The following is a 17676-nucleotide window of genomic DNA, read 5'->3' as shown; positions in this document are numbered from 1 at the left end:
CATTGGTGCAAAAACGCACCTCTTTCCCCTCCTCATGTAGAAGATGGGCTCTCACTTTATCAGCCCCACTAGTGCGAGCATAAGGGCAAAGTTTGCATTTCCAAGGGCGAGCCCCTCCACCTCTCAATGGCACCCCTGCATCTACCTCATCCCACCATGACCAAGTAGTGCTTCGACTTCGTCCTGTTGTTGACGAAGTACCTGTTGAGGATGATGAAGATCCCATAGATGTCAATGCTGCCATCTATATAGAAGTGACAAATAATCAGTAAACTGTAAACTTCAATGAAATTAGTAATTACAAAAATTTGCAGCCAACATTTCAACATCCATGCGTCAAAGTTCAATGAAAACCAAGGTCCAAAGTGTACCGTATGCCGCACGCGACGTAGGCGGGAGACTCAGAGGCAGGTGGGAGAGTCAAAGCCGAGCAGCCTGCAGGCGGAGGAGCAGGAGCAGGCGGGGCAGGTGCACGGAGCAGGCGGAGGAGCAGGTCCCAGGAGCAGGAGTAGGCGGCGCAGGTTCACGGAGCAGGCGGAGGAGCAGGAGCAGGCGGGGCAGGCGGGGCAGGCGCAGGGGACAGGCGGGACAGGCGCAGGCGCAGGGGACAAGCGCAGGCGCAGGGGACAGGCGGGGCAGGCGCAGGCGCAGGGGACAGGCGGGGCAGGCGCAGGGACAGGCGACAGGGAACAAGTCCAGACGCAGGCGACAGGCGGAGGGGACACGCGACAGGCGCACGCGACAGGCGGAGGGGACAGACACAGGCGACAGGCGATAGCGGGAGGCGGGAGCGAGCTGCGAAATGTCAACAGATTTTTTTTTAAAAATTAAAAATTTACATGCCTGGGCTGGAACGGCCGTTCCAAACAGGGAACGGCCAGGGAACGGCCAGGGAACGGGATGGAACGGGCTGGAACGGGCCAGGGAACGGGCTGGAACGTTTCGCCGGCGTTTCCTGGGCTCGTACCTCCCGGAACGCGTTAATCCGTTCCTATGCGCCGGAACGGGGGTTCCCTGTTTCTATGCATCAGGGACCGCGGAAGCGACCCCTCATGGTGACCTTCTTGACAAGGTCTGCCCTCGGATCAATGGTAAAGGCAATATTCCTTGGTCGAATAGGGAAGATTCATAATATGGTTGGATATGTCGACTAGACTAGCTTCCCGGGCTATAAAAGAAAAGACCCCTCTAAAGCCATCCTGAATCTATCTTTCACCCAGTCAGAGTTCTTCTAGCTATCCTAAGCTCTTTGCCGATCATCTGTCTGGATCACCATCTAAGCTTCACGGTGGAAGCGCATGGGCAGATAGAACCATCTTCGTATCAGTTCATTTGAAATTAAAATAGTCTTTGTTCTTCTCATATTTGCTGTGTATTCTCTACTCCTTGCTTAGATTCTATTTGTTGTGCTGTGTAATTTCTATATGGTATCAGAGTCCAGGGGGCTTTGAGGAGTAAAGCGTATGCGAGAGGCAAGGGCTTCAACAACAAAGAGGAGAAATGTCGTCTGTTGTATCAAGTAGCCATGCTAGCGTATTAGGTGGTGGTGGTGGTGCTGTACTGGCAATTCAAACACTGAGGATTTGTTCACCAACTTTTAGTGAAGGCAAGTTAGATGGTACAAACTATATTTTGTGGAAGTTTAAATCATAACTATCCTTAATTCTTATGATCTTTTGGAGATAGTGTTGGAGATTAACCTAGAATCACAATCTACCCCCAATCCATTAAATTCAAGTATTATGATTCCTTCAAATATAGATCTTCTACGAGCTTGGAAACGAAGGAATGCAGATACATTGTGTGCCTTAGTTAGAAGTTGTTCTGACAGTGTTTTGACCTTGATTCAGCACATAACCGAGGCATCAAAGGCTTGGAACGTATTGAGGAATCAATACGAAATGCGAAATCAAACAAGGATTTAGAACTTCGAGAATCAACTAGCAGTAGAGAAGTTTACTGAAGGAGAGACAACTGAGCATTCATCACTCGGATCAAGAATCTGCATGACCGGATGGTTGGCGCTAGGATATAAAAGAGTAGTGAGAAGCTAGCTCAGAGGTGTCTTTGGATTTGTCTACTAAATTTTGATGGATTGGTAATTGCCCTAAATACTCAGGTGAGACCCCAAGCTTTGATGTTTGAGGGATTTTGTGCACTAATGGAGGAGGAGTTGAGGCTTAAAGCTTGAGAAGGTAGTAGTAGTGGAGATGTTGCATTCTTTGCCAATGTGAAAGGCAAAGGTGGCTCTTCTATCAATAGTGACAAAAAGAAGAAGGGTGGTAGGAAAAAGTTTTAAGGAGAGTGTTTCTCTTGCAAGAAGAAAGGACATGTAATTGCAGATTGTCGTGTCAAGAAGATAGATGAAAAGAATGGCATCGTGAATACTAAAGTGGAGGAGATTGCCAATACGATTGAAGCAGAGTTGGAGTTATTCATGGCGACCATTGAGAAAGTGTGTTCCTTGGCGCAAGAAATATCCAACATTGAGTCATGGGTATTGGATAGTGGTGCCTCCCGTCACATAACCAGCAAAAAAGGTCTATATAGTTCTATGAAGTCTCTGCAAGAATCCATCATTGTGATGGTTGGGAATGATGTAAAATACTCTATTGAGGGCACAAGTACTATTTTCTTTGTTACTGCAAATGGTGAACTCAAGAATCTTTCAAATGTGTTGTATGTTCCAGAGAATAAGAGAAATCTGCTATTGGTTGCTTTTTCTATAACAGATATTGGCCATGAGGTGAGGTTCACTAAGACAGGTGCAGAAATTATCGACAGTGTTGGCAAAGTTGTTGGCAGAGGAGAAAGGAGGAACAACTGCATGAGCTAAGTGCTCTTACAACCACCGCTAATGTAGGCACAAGTAAACTTTGGCATGAAAGATTTGGTCACATTAGTTTTGTAGTATTAAAGTAGATGCATAAGCAAGATATGGTTGCTCACCTATCTATAGTAAATGAAATAAAGGAACCACGTGAAGCTTGTATGATGGGCAAGCAAGAGAGAAAGGCATTTCCACAAGAAAGTAAGAACAGAGCGAAGGCTCCTCTAGAGTTGGTGTATGCTGACTTATGTGATAAAATGTCTACAAAAGCCTTGGGAGGATCTTCTTGTTTTATGTTGATTGTCGACGACTACAGTAGGAAGATGTGGGTGTATTTTCTTCATGGTAAGGCTCAACCTTTTGGTAAGTTTAAAAAATGGCTAAAACTTGTTGAGAATGAAATAGGGCAAAGTGTGAAGAAGTTTTTCTACAAATGATGATAGTGAGTTCAAGAGTTTGAAGACTTTTGTAAGGACAAAGGGATTAAGCGTCAATTGAAGACGCCTCATATACCTTAGTAGAATGGCATTGTTGAATGCTGAAATCGCACCATTGTGGAAATGGCAAGGTGCATGCTTAAGGAAAAGGGATTGTCTAACCAGTTTTGGGCAAAAGCTATTAATACTGCAATCTACATTCTCAATTGGAGTTACACAAAAGCTTTGAAGGTAAAAAATCCCGTGAGGCCTATTCTAGTAAGAAACCATTTGTCTCATATTTTAGAACTTTTTGGATGTGAATGTTATGCACATGTTTCAAAGGATATGAGAAACAAGTTAAATCCAAAAAACAAAAAATGTATCTTTTTGGGTTATAGTGATGAGTAAAAGGCTTACAAATTGTATGACTAAGAGGCAAAGAAGATCATAGCGAGCCATGATGTGGTATTTAAGGAGCAACCACATATAGTAAAGGAGGAGAATATAAGCTCTTCCACTTTATCATCCAATGAAGAAGTAGTCCACTATGAACCTATCCGAAGAGTTGTCACTACTCTCAAGGAGGAGGCAGCATTGTCTTCAGATGATGAGGACAAAGTTCACCAACCTGTAATCGTGCCACCGGAAAAGCCATTGCTGCAATGGGCGAAGTAGCTCCATGATTGTAGTAATCTTATGCCTACTACAATTGAGGAAAAGGCAGATGGACCAAGGAGGTCTCTAAGAATAGAGGAGCAAAGAAAGGCTTTGGTCCACATAGTCAATATGGCCTTGATGGCTGAGATTATGAGAGAAATAAAGATTCCACAAACTTGAAAGAAGCACTCGCTGATCTAGCATGGAGAGTAGCTATGTAAGTTGAGTATAACAACATAATGAAGAATGACACTTAGGAGCTATTGGATTGGCCAAAAAAGAGGAAGATTATTGGCACCAAGTGGGTTTGGAAGGTAATATAAGGCTGATGGCAACTCAGAAAAGTATAAAGCCAAATTAGTTACACAGGGATTTTCACAGGTTGAGTGATTTGATTTTCGAGAATCATTTGCTCTAATTGCTAGAATGACTTCTATTTGCACAGTACTTGTAATGGCTGCTCATAAGAAGTGGCCAATTTGCCAAATGATTGTCAAATCAACGTTTTTGAATGGTGACCTCAAGGAGGAGGTATATGTGGCTCTGCCACTAGGGTTTGAGGCTCCCCATTCTAAGAACAAAGTTTATAAGTTGAAGAAGGCATTGTATGGGCTGAAACAAGCCCTTAGAGAATGGTATCAATGGATAGATAAATTATTTCTAAGTTTGAATTTCAAAAGATGTGCCTTAGATGTTAACTTGTATGTTCACATAGATAGTGAAAAGTCTATAGTGATTGCTTTATATATGGACGATCTTCTTATCACAGGTGACTATGAAGATATGATCCATCAGACTCGAAAGGCTTTGAGCTCTGAGTTTGAAATGACAAATTCGGACTTGTTGCACTATTGTTTGGGGATTGAAGTTTGGCAAGAGCCTGGCAAAATCTTCATCTCTCAAAAGAAGTATACAGAGGAGATCTTAAAAGCATTTGGCATGATTGAGTGTAAGGAGATAGCTACACCTATGGAGGTCAATGTGAAGTTATTTATTGAGGATACATCAATACTAGTAGATATTGGGAGGTATAGGAGGTTGGTTGTTGGTAACCTCATCTACTTGTGTAACACCACACCAAATATCAATTTTGTTGTTGGTGTTTTGAGCAGGTTCTCAAACAAACTACGAGAGAGTCATTGGAAAGCTAGGATGCGGGTGCTCACATACTTGAAGGGAACTCTTGACTATCGTATCACATACAGTTCCCGAACTGCTCTTATGGAAAATTGTGACTTAGATTGGACAGGTGACTATGATTCCAGGAAATCAATTTCTAGATATTGTCTCTTTGGGTTCAGGAATCTTCTCTTGGATTTGTAAGAAGTACATGTGGCATTGTCTTCTATTGAAGCAGAGTACAAGGCAGCTTGTTTTGCTGCATGTGAAGTAGTATGGTTAAGGAGGATCCTATGGCATATGGGAGTACATGATGAAGATCCAATAGTGCTAAGATGTGACAATTAGAGTTGCATCGCCATTGCAAAAAATCCAGTTTTTCATGTACATACCAAACATATTGAGATCCAGTATTACTATGTGTGTGACTTGATCGAGAATGGGATAGTAGAGCTGGTCTACTGTCCAACGGAGGAGAATGGAGTAGATATTTTCACCAAAGCTCTTATGAAGGATCTCCTTCTAATTTATCTTCAGAGACTTGGCATTGAATAGAGAGTGTAGTTCACTTGCAGGTGGACATTGAGAGGGGGTGTTAGATATGCTCCCACCCTCATAAGGTGCCACCAATGATCCATGGTGTTCTAAGTTGTAAGGCCCCATTATGAGAAAAAGCCATGTGTGAGCATGGACATTGGGTGGGTCCTGACCTCTATGTTAGATGAGGTCTATGTGATCGGATGGCAAAAAGGTGACCTTTGTGGATCTAACCTTTGGGTTAGATAGAGCGGTTATGCTAGTAGCAACTTGAGGCACAATGCATCGAGTTGCGAGGTGTGGGAGTTATCAGAAGCGCCTATTTTTGGGTCCTGACGGTAAAGGGATATTCCAAGGAATACTTTATGGCTGACTAGGGAAGGTTCATAATTTAGTTGGACATGCTGACCAGACTACCTTCCTGGGCTATAAAAGGAAGACCCCTCTAAACAGGATGAATAACCGGTGTATGTAAACCTCTCAATTGGTTTTTTGATTCTCTCAGATCTTCGTAACTGTGCCATCTAAGCTTCATAGTGGAAGTGCACGGGTGGACAGAGCCATCTTTGTATGAGTTCGTTTGAAATTAAAGCAATCTTTGTTCTTCTCATATTTATTGTGTGTTCTCTACTCCTTGCTCAGATTCTGTCTATTGTGCTATGTAATTTTTTCGTGTACTCCATAAAGTGACATGGATGTGACTATTATATCAAAGAGCCGTATGTTAGTGTGGGGTTCTTGAAACTACACTTGTGAGCATATCCTCTCCAAGCCACCTAGTGTTGCGTATCCTCGGGTTAGGTCTAGTATCTGCTGCCTTTCTCATATAGAAAGTTGGGCTTGTAAATAATACTCCCAATGATGTATTAGAATCCACACACTTCAATTTCTCTTGCCCATATGTGAGTTTAGGTGTTGATCTCCTAATCCGTTGTGGTGTAGTGTTAAACACCATCACCTTGGTTTTACCAAGGTTCATTGAGAGCCCACTATCTAATGCATAACAATGTAGTGTATCCAAATGCCTTTGTAGTTCGTGTGGAGAGTTAGCTATCAATACAATATTGTTTGCTTATAATAGGAGAGGTATCCAAGTGTGAGCTAGTGCAGCTCCTCTATCTTCTCCCTAAGATATATAATCAATAATCCCATTACTGTATAGATCAAATAGTTTGGAGAGAGAGGGCACCCTTGCTTCATCCCAATGGTGGAGTGAACAGGTGTTGAGAGGCCTTGGAGTGTTCACACTTTGCCAACAACCCTCTCATATAGTGCTGGAATCCCCCAACTTAGCTCGTTAGGCACTCCCATGACATGTGGTCTATGTATTAGCTTGTCTCTTGGCATTATGTGAAAGGCTTTGTGGAAATCTCCAAAGTAGTAATAGATCCCTTGGCCATGAGCTTTGCCCTCTTCAATGATTGCTTTGAGTGTGAGGATGTGATCCAATGTAGAGAAGCCTCTCCTAAAGCCATTGTGTCATTGTGCTCTGAGACCCCACATCTCCGTGCACTTGCTCAACCCTTGCTCAAGAATGGAGACATTTGACTTAGCTAATATATGTCCTTTAGTTATGGGGTAGAGTGGGATCCCTTGACTTGAGAAAAGGCATAGTAGTGTTTGTGCTCCAACTCTCTGGGAGGCCTTCGCCTATGGCTTTATTAAAACATGTAAGCTAGGAACCTTGGTACTGAATCCCGAGCATGAATCATGTGCTCAACTACTAATCCATGGTGATCTTGTGCCTTGCCTTTATTGAGTCTATCAATAGCATCATGTGTGAAGATATGTTACAGTTTGCATTGAGAAAATACAACATGTACGATCATGACTAGAACATAAAGACTCAAACAGTGACTTGCAAAATGCAAATTGCAAAAAGACAAATACAAATGAAGAAGAAAGAGAACTGTGAAGTGAATGAATGAATGCTATAGATTAATGAGACATTGTATAGAATGCTCAAGGGCAAAGCTGTCCAACAGCCAGTGGCTCTCATGGGAGCACAGTGAAGGAGATGCGGAGGTATATTGTCCACTAGAGATGGATCTCGAGTGCAGCAACCACCAGTCGGATCAGAGGCTGATGAAGAAAAGTGTTGAGAGCACAAAAAGGACCGGACGTAGATAATGGAAATTGATCATTGGTAGTAGTGGGAGGTTGGAGGATAGGTGTAGACCATGTAGCAGTAGTCATTGAGGCTAGACAGCCGGTGGAAGAGGGCTGATGGTTGAAACTTGCAAGACAAGGATGGGACTGAATGGTGGGCAGCTTGTTTGTTTATAGATGTGGAAGGATCCTCCCAGATTAGGGTTTTGCATGTGGGACATAGAAACTCTCTAGAACTACTCCTCGTTTAATGAAACTTTTGGTAATTTTCTGTTTTGGGGCTGTTTTAAAGAGCTAATCAATGGATAATGAATTTTAGCTCAACAAGTCCTCTTAGGTCCAAGACTGGAATTAAGAAGCGATTGGAAGAAAGGCTCAAGCCCATTTTTACCCCAAGGCATCCCATTCCAAAGCAGCCAAGGCATCGTACAAAGGGTGCATGTCGGTTACCCAAGGGCCTACCAAGACTACAGAGGTGATAGTTATCTTACAAAGGGAGTCCAAGTGATCACCCCAAAGATGGTAAGGCATCGGACAAAGGGGACTCGTTGGCTGCCCAGTGGCCTACCAGGACCTGCAAAGGCAGATGGAACCACATTGAACCTTTGCTTTTTTGAGAAATAGATATGGTTTGTAGCCTTTCAAGTAACTATGCCCTATGGGGAGAATGAAAAGGGATGGGTAGATTCAACACATCACAAAACAAACAAGCTATCCCAACCACTCCAGGGTGTTAATGATGAGGGAAGGGGTGATGGAGTAAGGTGAGATGGTGAATAACTGCCAGTAGAGACAGCTTAGGATTTGCCTAGGCGTGCTCTGCACAATGAGATTATAGAGTAGTGTGCTACATGATGAGAATGTGCATGTAGCAGGTGCCACTTGGATAGCGTCCCTCGTGGGAAAATTGTTTACTTGCCCAAGTACCCTTTACAAAGATGATGAAATTATGCAATGCAAAGGAGGTACAACTGAACCCCGGGGGGGGGGGGGGGGGGGGGGGGGGGGGGCGATGTTGAAGACAAGTGCTAAATCCTATAGAATATCATGAAAGGATAGCAACCCCCTCTCAACCTTGGATATCGGTGCTGAAGGAGAAAGAGGAGCTTGATGTTAGTCTTTGTGTGGTGTCGAGATCCACAATGATGAAGATGAAGATGAAGCACCCTAATTGGAAGAGCAAGGTAGAAGTCATCGCCATGAGAGTATCAAGAGAGATGTTGCATGATCCGCCTTGGGAGGGGAAGCCTCCAAAATGGTAGAAGAGCAAATCTCCTAGGAAGATGAAACCACGAAAGGAACGGTATGCATTCCATGCTCTAGTCCATGGTGCAAACCTACATGTTAGTCCTACACTGAAATACAAATCCCTACAAGAGAGATCAGAATTTGCAAACCAGAGGTCAATAGTGAGATTCTCTAAAGCAAAACAAAACAAAAAGTAAAGCTAAATGAAATAACAATGCAATGAGGGTATATATATGAGTGAATGTAGCAAAACACTAAAGAAGGAAAACTTAAAGATGGGGCCACCATCGTGTACATCCATCAATAGGTCTCTGGCAATGAAAGACTTGATGAGGTGGAGAAGTGGTCTTGGATGAAGGTGCAGAGGATGCCTTAGAAATAGATGCAAAGAGTTTGATGGATGGGGAGCTAGCAAACCAATTAGCTAAACCTTCAGGAGTATTAAAAGATATAGGTTCTTGAGGCTGTTTGCGTGCCACATGTCTAGTAGTCATTGGGCCAAATGGAGCAGATGGGGCAGCAACGGGAGGTGTAGCCCCACTGGATTGTCCAACAGGAGTGAAGGCATTTGCATGGTTTGTTGAGGATTTTTAGGAGAAAGACCCTAGGCCTTGGTACTATTAGCAGTCGTGTCTATTGTGTGGTGACGTGAAATTTTGAGACACTTTTATCTTGCTAGTAACATTTGATTAAGTTTCTAATCAAATGTGTAAGGTTGTTAGGTGCATGTGTTGCACATGGCAGTTATTTCATGGTAACAGACTAAGGACCTTGAGGAAAAATTGAGTGTCAAAGGCAAAAATTGTGACAAGTTATGCCGGCTGGGCTTTGGTGGTAGGTTGATGCCAATTTGAAGGCCAAAACAGTTTTTTGGCCATTAAGTGTCAATGGTGACAATAGGAACTAGGTATTAATTAATTAATACTAGTCTAAGGGTCAACAAAGGTTGGGGACCACTCTAGGTTGGAAATGGCCTAACTAATTTAATTATGGATGGGCGTATTTAATTTTGGGTAGGGTCAAAAGCGTTGAAATTAATTTTCGGAATTAATTGATTCTGAAAATTAATTTAATGGTTTGATAATGTTGAAAAATAGGTTTAGAAGGCTGCCACTTGGCACAAATACCCTTGCAAACTGAGAAAACGTTTTTTGGGCCTGGTTTGAGACATTCAGTTCAGTTTTCAGCTTGAAAGAGAGGGAGAGGGTGCTATTGGTCCAATGTCTGCAGTGAAATCAGCCATTGGAGGCAGGGAACAGCAGACAGGAGCCCTCTTAGGTACCTAATTTGTGCCCACAAGTGCTTCAAATCAAGGGGCAAATTCAGGGATTTTGCTGTTGGTCACTTTTGACAGCCTTTTGTTTGAGACCCCCTCTATTGCTCCCAAGACTACTAGCATCTTGCCACGAGTGACAAACTATCGATTTGAGGGCTCTCTTCGAAACCTCTTGAGCTTTGGGGCAATCCATGTAATACCTCCAACTCTCCTTTGCTGTTTCACACCTTGAAACTGGGCCTTTGCCAACACTTCCGCAATTTCCTTTTGATAGAATTATAAGTGCTAAGACTCCTAAGTGCTATAAGCCATAGGAAGAGTGAGATGTTCATTGGCCTACAATTGTTTTGTTGCATTTGTATTGTATGAATGTAGCACTGAATTAGTGAAGCACAATGGCGCCGATTGATATAAGGAAGTAATAGAATTGTCCTTTATGGGATGAGGTTGGTATCTAGACTAGATGCATTATTATGTATGGATTGTTGTGGTAGAGTGTTTGGTATTTACTAAGCATTGTCAATTTGTGAAACTCATTTCACATGTTAGTTTCTTGCTTCCACATGCCATAAGCATCCACTTGAGATTCTTGTACTTGTCATTGAATCCTAGTCTTTTATGTTGATGTTAGTACTAAAAGAACTTTGATGAGCCATATTCTTTTGTGTTTGAATGCTATCTATATTTTCTATGATGCTTTTTGACATTTTTGATTATAACAAATTGTCTTCCTTTGCTACCATTTTCTTGCTCTTGATTGTTTCTTCAATTTGGGGTCTTGGGTTGGTCTAGCATATACATAGTGCTTTTGCTTGGTAATGGTGATTTTTAGAGTGAACAATGATCATTGTGAATTTTGGAATCAGTAGAGGGATGGTCATTTGCTGTTGATATGTACATAGGTTACATGAAAGAAGAGTGAATGGAGAAAATGGAAAGACAGATAACATTATCGAAATTGTGGCTGATGATCACTTGGAAGAAGCTTGGCTCTTGTGTTTTGATGAATTTCAGGTGTGTAAGTATTGAATTCCATAATCCTTTTGTTCAAATTTCTCTTTGTTTTGCTTTTGTATCTTCTTTTGGAAGTTATATGTAATCATCCTCTTGATTCTCATGGTTCAAAGGATAGGGTTGGGGTTTCTTCTTCTAGGATGTCTTGACTAAAAGCTTGGTTGGGGTATAGCTGCTGTACTGATTGAATTCCTATTATCACTTGGATCCATGGATGATTTTCAATGTGTACTTAAACAGGAATTCCCAGTATGGATTGAGGTGGAACTGACAGTTTATTGGCCTCTATTAAACAATGCAATGGCAGCCACTGACATTGTTTTCGTACCTCCAACTATGAGTGCGGCCAATAGAAATCGCATGTGCATGTTGTGGGGCACTGCATGGAAGAGGCCCAATTGGTTGAGATTTAATGCACTGGTATGTATCCATTGTGGTTCAGACTTCAATGGGCATCTTTGCTGGTCACTGTTTCTCCTATGGCAAGCTGGGCCACTTCATGGCTGAGTGCCCAGAAAAGAAAGATGCACATGCTGATCATAATATGAAGCTGACATGATGCTTGATGCACCAGCCATTGATGAATGGCGTGTACAAATAGATTTGGCTAAGGGCGAGCAGCCTGTGCTATCTTCGGTTCTTGATGAGACAAGCTAGATTGATGTTTAGGATAAAAAAGGCAAGAAGGTCAATGTTGAGTAGTCAGCTCGTCTATTGGCAAGTGCCCAGGATTCCTTCTGTACATGTGCATTGAAAGGATAAGTCTGCACGTGTCAAATGCACCTGCTATATTTCCTTCTGGTTCTAAGTCACTTGAACATTTGTGATCACGTGTTGAGCGATCATGGGATCCACCTACATGTCTTGCATCTGATAAGCAAGGCATGTAATTACACTGTGGCATTGCCAATACCTGTGCTTAGCCTCTAAAAATAAGGATAAGCCCTGAGGTGTTCGCAAAAAACGTTAATTGAGGCACGATCAATCTTGGAACCAGTTTTCTTTTTGCTAGCTTATGAAGATCGCCACTTGGAATGTTTGTGGGATTTTCTCTCACAGCAAACAACATGATATGTAGTGTATTTTGCATGAGAATTAATGGGATGCATTATGTGTTGTTGAGCATCAGAGTCGCAATGAAGCAGCTTGAATTGTTGAATGCCATAGGTTCTGATTTGTTTTATGTTGGGGGTACTGCAATGCATTACTTTGGTGTCTTCATGGTTGTTCATGAGAGTTTTCAGTTGATGCTTGTAAAAAATGCTATGTTTGACCTTGTTTTGGTAATTCAAATTATGTTTGAAGGCAAGGTTTTATGGCTAGTTAGGGTCTATGATCCAAATGATTCCTCACACTAATGTGACTTATGGGATTGTGCAAAAGGAAGCCTCCCTTGGTAGACCTAGCTTGCTGATGGGTGACTTCAATATGTGTGTTGACCCTTCACAATTTATTCTTGAGCACTCACTGATGGGTGCCCCAGAGGTTTGTGCTTGGGATGATTTTGCACTGGCCGCTCTCAAACAGGATCCCTGGTGCTGGCTTTGCTCATCAGCTTCAGGCTTTACCTTTCATTCAGCGCAACACACAGTGGCATGGACTTGCTTGGATTGTGTGTATGTTATGCAAGATTATGCTTTCTTGCTAGAGATTCTAGTCCCATAGTGAATACAACGTGTGTTTTTTGCTACTATAGCAGTCATGTCTGAGTTGAACATTGCTTTCATAGATTAGGTGGTGGAGGCTTTGGGGTCTAATTCGGACGCTAAGGAGGGGAAAGAAATGGTTCCATGTACTGAAACAGCAATCCCCTGTTCTGAAGTTCAACTTGGTCTTGATGTGTAGCCACCGGTCAAATGCAGCAAATATGCTTTTGATGCTTTGATGGAAGACCCCGAGGAACCCCTGGGAGATGATCACCAAGCGGACTCCTATGCACATGTCACATCTACCAGGAAGCAATCTCAAGACTTCGACTAGGAACACTTGCTGGAGTTTGCTAATACATTACTAAGAGATTATGTCCAACACAAACGTGAGACCTTCCTTGTTCAGGATCACGATGATGATTTGGAAGCTACTATGGATACAAAGACAATGTTGCATTCATTTTTGGCATCTTATGAAAGAGAGGTTATCCTTTTCTTTACAAGCTAGATCCGGGTGCTTTCCTAGGTTTGCCACTAGTAGTATTCACTACTAGTGGGTGAATGTGTAGAAGAGATCTTTGTGGGACCATGGGGCTTTTATGAAGTAGTGTTAAAGTAAGCCATGTTCCGTGATCATCTCTTAGCCAAAGTACCTTTGTTTTTTGATCATTGCCTTCTTGATACTGTGCCTTGGCAACTATTGGCTGATTTCCAATGCTTGCTTCAATAGGAGTGTGTAGTGTGGGTAGAAGTGGAAGCTTGCCTTGCTGTTTACTAGCCTTTGCTAAAGGAAGCTATGACAGCTTTTGGTACGATTTTGGTGCCTCCCAGTCTAAGGGCCACAAATCGCAACCACGCGTATGTTATTGGATATCTCTTGCAAGAGACTTAATTGGCTGCAGTTAAATTGCCATGGCATGCCATCCTTGCATTTTCATTTGAAATGGGGCACTTTTGTTGGACATTATTTCTCTTGTGGGCAGTTGGGGCATTTTATGGCTGAATGCCTAGAAAAATTGTTGGGTTTGACTCACATCTACGCTCACAGAGGAGTGTTGGTGATCCTTGGTAGGACAATGGGGCACTTTTTACTCTCTTTACAAGAGATTTTTTCCCCCAATTTTATTCTCTTTTATTTAATGTGTCTATGTTACATAGTTTGGGCACTTATCATGTTTTACACCTTTTGGGTGTGAACATACATTAGCAACCCTAAGGTTTAAAGGTTGTACTTTGTACTTACACATTACACTCTTTGATTATTGCATTGGGAGTTGTGTCTTCACTCTCACACTCTCTTCATTGTCAAGTGTACTCTCAACTGAGCTTCAATCTTTGTGCATCCTCTCACATCTCATATTTGGTATCAGAGTAGACCTTTAGCTCAGTTGAGCTCCACCTGCATTGTCTTCAGCTCCACCAGAGCCACCTCCAACAACTGCCAGCAGCCAATGCCACCAGTGCAATTGTTGTTTCTTGTGCCTGGTCTCGGCCTGTGGCACTGGCCAGCCCCAGTGTGCCTATGCCCACATCAAGCGGCCGCTAGCCCAGCTATTGTCCCTAGCTCGCTAGTGCCAATAGATGCCCCGCCTGCCTTGTTTGTCACCTACGCCACCATCAGACAAGCTGCACCTCCAGTTCCGCACCGCCTGCCCAGCTTGCCTGCAACTAGCATCGACGCTCTGTTCTTGAAAATGCTAGCTGGGCTGCCTGTGCCACCTCTTGTTCCGCCAGATCAGCCAGGTCTGCCCACCTCGTTCAGCACTGCACGGACTGTATCAGAGGTAAAGAGGCAAAATTTATTAATTTTTAAATTCATATTTGATCCTCTGGAAGGAGCTTTTGCCCGGGCAGCATATCTCTATTCCTGCACGTGTCTGGGACACATTTATTGCAGAGATTTTGTGATTTTCATGCCAGAAGTTTGGGGTTTTTGAAGTTAGCTCAGACATTGGCTAATGTACATTAGTGTCAGTCTGTAATAGACTGAATTTGTGCATTTTGGGACAAATTTTGGGGCTTTTGAAGTTTTTGTGCTACTGAGCACTGTTTGTGCATTGGACAGCGTGCACATTAGACAGTTTTTGACAGAGTGTGATCAGATTTGCTAATTACAGCAGGGTGCTTGCTGTAATTTCTGGAAATTCTCAGATTTCCAGGTTGGTCCAACTTGAAGTATTGCTCTTGTGCTCTTTGATTAGTGACATTTACCATCGCCAATCAGGGACAAGGTGATGTATTCACATATGTGTCCAAGGAGGATAGGTTGAATGGCAATAACTATTCTCTATGGTCTTTTATGATGAAAAATGTGCTGATTGCGAAGAATCTTTGGGATTATGTCAGTGGTGAAGAAGTTCGTTTTTCCCTTGTTAGTTTGCTCAAGGGCTAGATCATATCACGCTTTGTTCGTATGGCTCACCCTAGTGACCTTCTGAAATGGTTAATGTCGAATTATCCTTTCATGTGAGGGTGACACATGGCTTTATTGTCCAAACTAAAAATTTCAAATTTTGATAGTGTTGTTGTCCTTGCCTCACAAACTAGATTTGAAGATTTATTGACAATTTGTTATGTAGGTAGGGTTCTGTGTGAAATTATAGTTTTGAAGCATGTGTTAAATTCTTGTCCATGTTTTCATCTCACAGGTTATTGACATAGCTGATGCAATGATCCTTAGAAGACTCTTAGAAAGTTTCTATAAATTTGGGGTTGTGATGGTAATGTCATCAAACCGTGCTCCCACAGAGGTAATACTAATGCACATTTGTGAAATTTACTTCTTGTTATCCTTTTCAGCTTGTAGTATTTATGTTTTGATTTAAAATTGCACAATATTCATCGTGGAAAATTCAAATTGGGAATTTGATATGGGAACATGCTTTATTGTGTATAGAGAACTCTCTTCTCTCTTCATTTGGTAGAAGTCTTCTTGGAAACCTGTGGTAGAAGCCTTCTTTTTCCTTGTAAGCACTCCACAGGATGTAGATGTGCAATGGATGATGGGGAGTGGAAAGAAGACACATGTAAATAGGTAAAGGAATGAGGCTTGAGACAATTGAGTGGGACACAAATGGATGCCCAAGTGCTCACTCAGGCAAGTGGCCCACCCAACTGCTTTCCCAAATGCCCAAATACAACTAACGAAAGCCATGAAATGCACTTATGCTAACACCCATGCCCTTTTGTCCCTCGTGTTCATTCCAGGTAGGAGGCCTTTTTGGTGCCTTAGATAGCTCCTTACTCTCGTCATCTAGTCAGGCTAGTGATTTGGCTCATCAATTTTCTACTAGATATGTGTCCATGCCGCATGTTTCTTTAGGTTTTCATTTGGAGAGGGGTTCATGCCTCTCAGTTGGATTTCGTCTTTGATGAACAATATTGACATCAACATGTTCCTTTCTTCCATTGGTCTTATGAAACTCAGCATCCTTCCAAGGGGAAAATCCATGCATTGCGTAGTATGATTCCCTTTTACCTCATCGAGTGGAGCATACATGAGCACATCAGTCACTTGGGATCTTGAGCAGTTACCATCTACAAATATATCCACCGACATTTAGTTCTTCGATACCTCTACATTGAAAGTTGAAACCCTCCAGTGTGGTTGTGTATTATTGGGTCTTACTTTTGTATGAACTAAGGAGCTAGTGTAAATTTTTGAAAAAAGGATCAAAAGCAGAAAACCCAAGTTCCATTCAATTGGGTGATCAAAAGAAGATCTCCATAGCTTCTACCTCGTGGTAGGTTCTTGGGCACTCTAGAGTCATACCCTTGGCCCAATGCCTTAGTCTCTTTTTCATGGGGCCTTTTGAGTCAAGGCTGAGCTGTCTCTTCATTCTCCTTGATCTCCCTTTTTGGGTATGAGAGGGAATGTTGAGATACAAAAAGTTACCTACAAAAAGTCACCTCTAAATCATCATGTTTTTCCTGTATGTTTTGGCTCATTAAAACAGCCCCAAAGAGGCATATTTTCCATTTTATACAGCACTCCACAAAGTTGTAGGACACCCTAGACTTCTTCTGGCTCCAAGTGGTTCTATAAGACAGACTTATGTGCAAACCACTCTTCATCCCTTGTATACCTGTTTGCATCCAGAATTGTCAGTCATCATCTACCCTCATCCACACCATCTGGAGGTGCTGCCCTTGCTTCCAACCAATCTATGTCAGCATCTATCCTGCTGTTAGCCTGTTTGCGAACATTCCTTATGTTGCTGCCAGCTGTCTTGCCGCATCCATCTGCTGTATTTGGCTGCTGCCAGCTTCCAGGATCTGATCTGCTGCAGTCCAAAAGCTCTTCTACCCTGGTGCAGCAGTCACGGCCTCATCTACAGCATCCTCTTCACTTCAAACAGCAGATGACTTGTTTCTCAGCCTTTGCAACCTGATTTCCAGCTGCATGACCTAATTCAGATCTCTATTTTCACCTGGAGCAGCTACAATTGCTGATGTCATTGCCAGCCTGATCCATATTTTGCTCTTCCAGCAGTTTGTGACCAGTGTTTTCACGGTCTTCTTCAGTTTTCCAGTCATTGTCATCCCTGACTAGCCCCTAGCTGTTGCATGACATGGCTCTCAGCTGCAGTGATCTCTATCTAATCTAGATTTAGTGGTATTGTTGTACTTAGGATTTGTATATGGAGGACAGCACCCCCCCGGCACTCCCTCAGCCTGTTCTCATGAGAGAATGGTTGTGGACATCTCTACTCCTTGAACATCTACATCTGTATGATCTTCTTCTGTCACATTTTTCGTTTATGCATTCATCAGATTGTACTCTTCTCTCTTTTTGTATTTTACATATTTTGACTGAGA

At 42.5% G+C, this 17676-nt stretch overlaps 1 protein-coding gene across 8 annotated transcripts in view; it reads left to right on the top strand.

The window, feature by feature from the left end:
* The window catches only part of LOC148017636 (uncharacterized), a 145975-nt gene that overhangs the window by 81902 nt on the left and 46397 nt on the right, over positions 1–17676 (top strand). For all 8 annotated transcript variants that reach the window (XR_015687957.1, XM_087663440.1, XM_087663441.1 and 5 more), the window contains 2 exons: positions 11098–11209; positions 15507–15608. Coding sequence is in view for 7 of the 8 variants with exons in the window: in XM_087663440.1 (XP_087519566.1) it covers positions 11098–11209; positions 15507–15608 (214 nt within the window). In the remaining variant the exon portion in view is untranslated. The remainder of the gene's footprint in view (positions 1–11097; positions 11210–15506; positions 15609–17676) is intronic.

The sequence above is a fragment of the Lygodium microphyllum genome, chromosome 22 (genome assembly GCF_053477565.2).
Source record: "Lygodium microphyllum isolate KBCC chromosome 22, Lygodium_microphyllum_v1.1.10, whole genome shotgun sequence".
Taxonomy (NCBI): domain Eukaryota; kingdom Viridiplantae; phylum Streptophyta; class Polypodiopsida; order Schizaeales; family Lygodiaceae; genus Lygodium; species Lygodium microphyllum.
The sequence above is the reverse complement of the archived record's forward strand: the minus strand, read 5'-3'. Positions and strand labels throughout refer to the sequence as shown.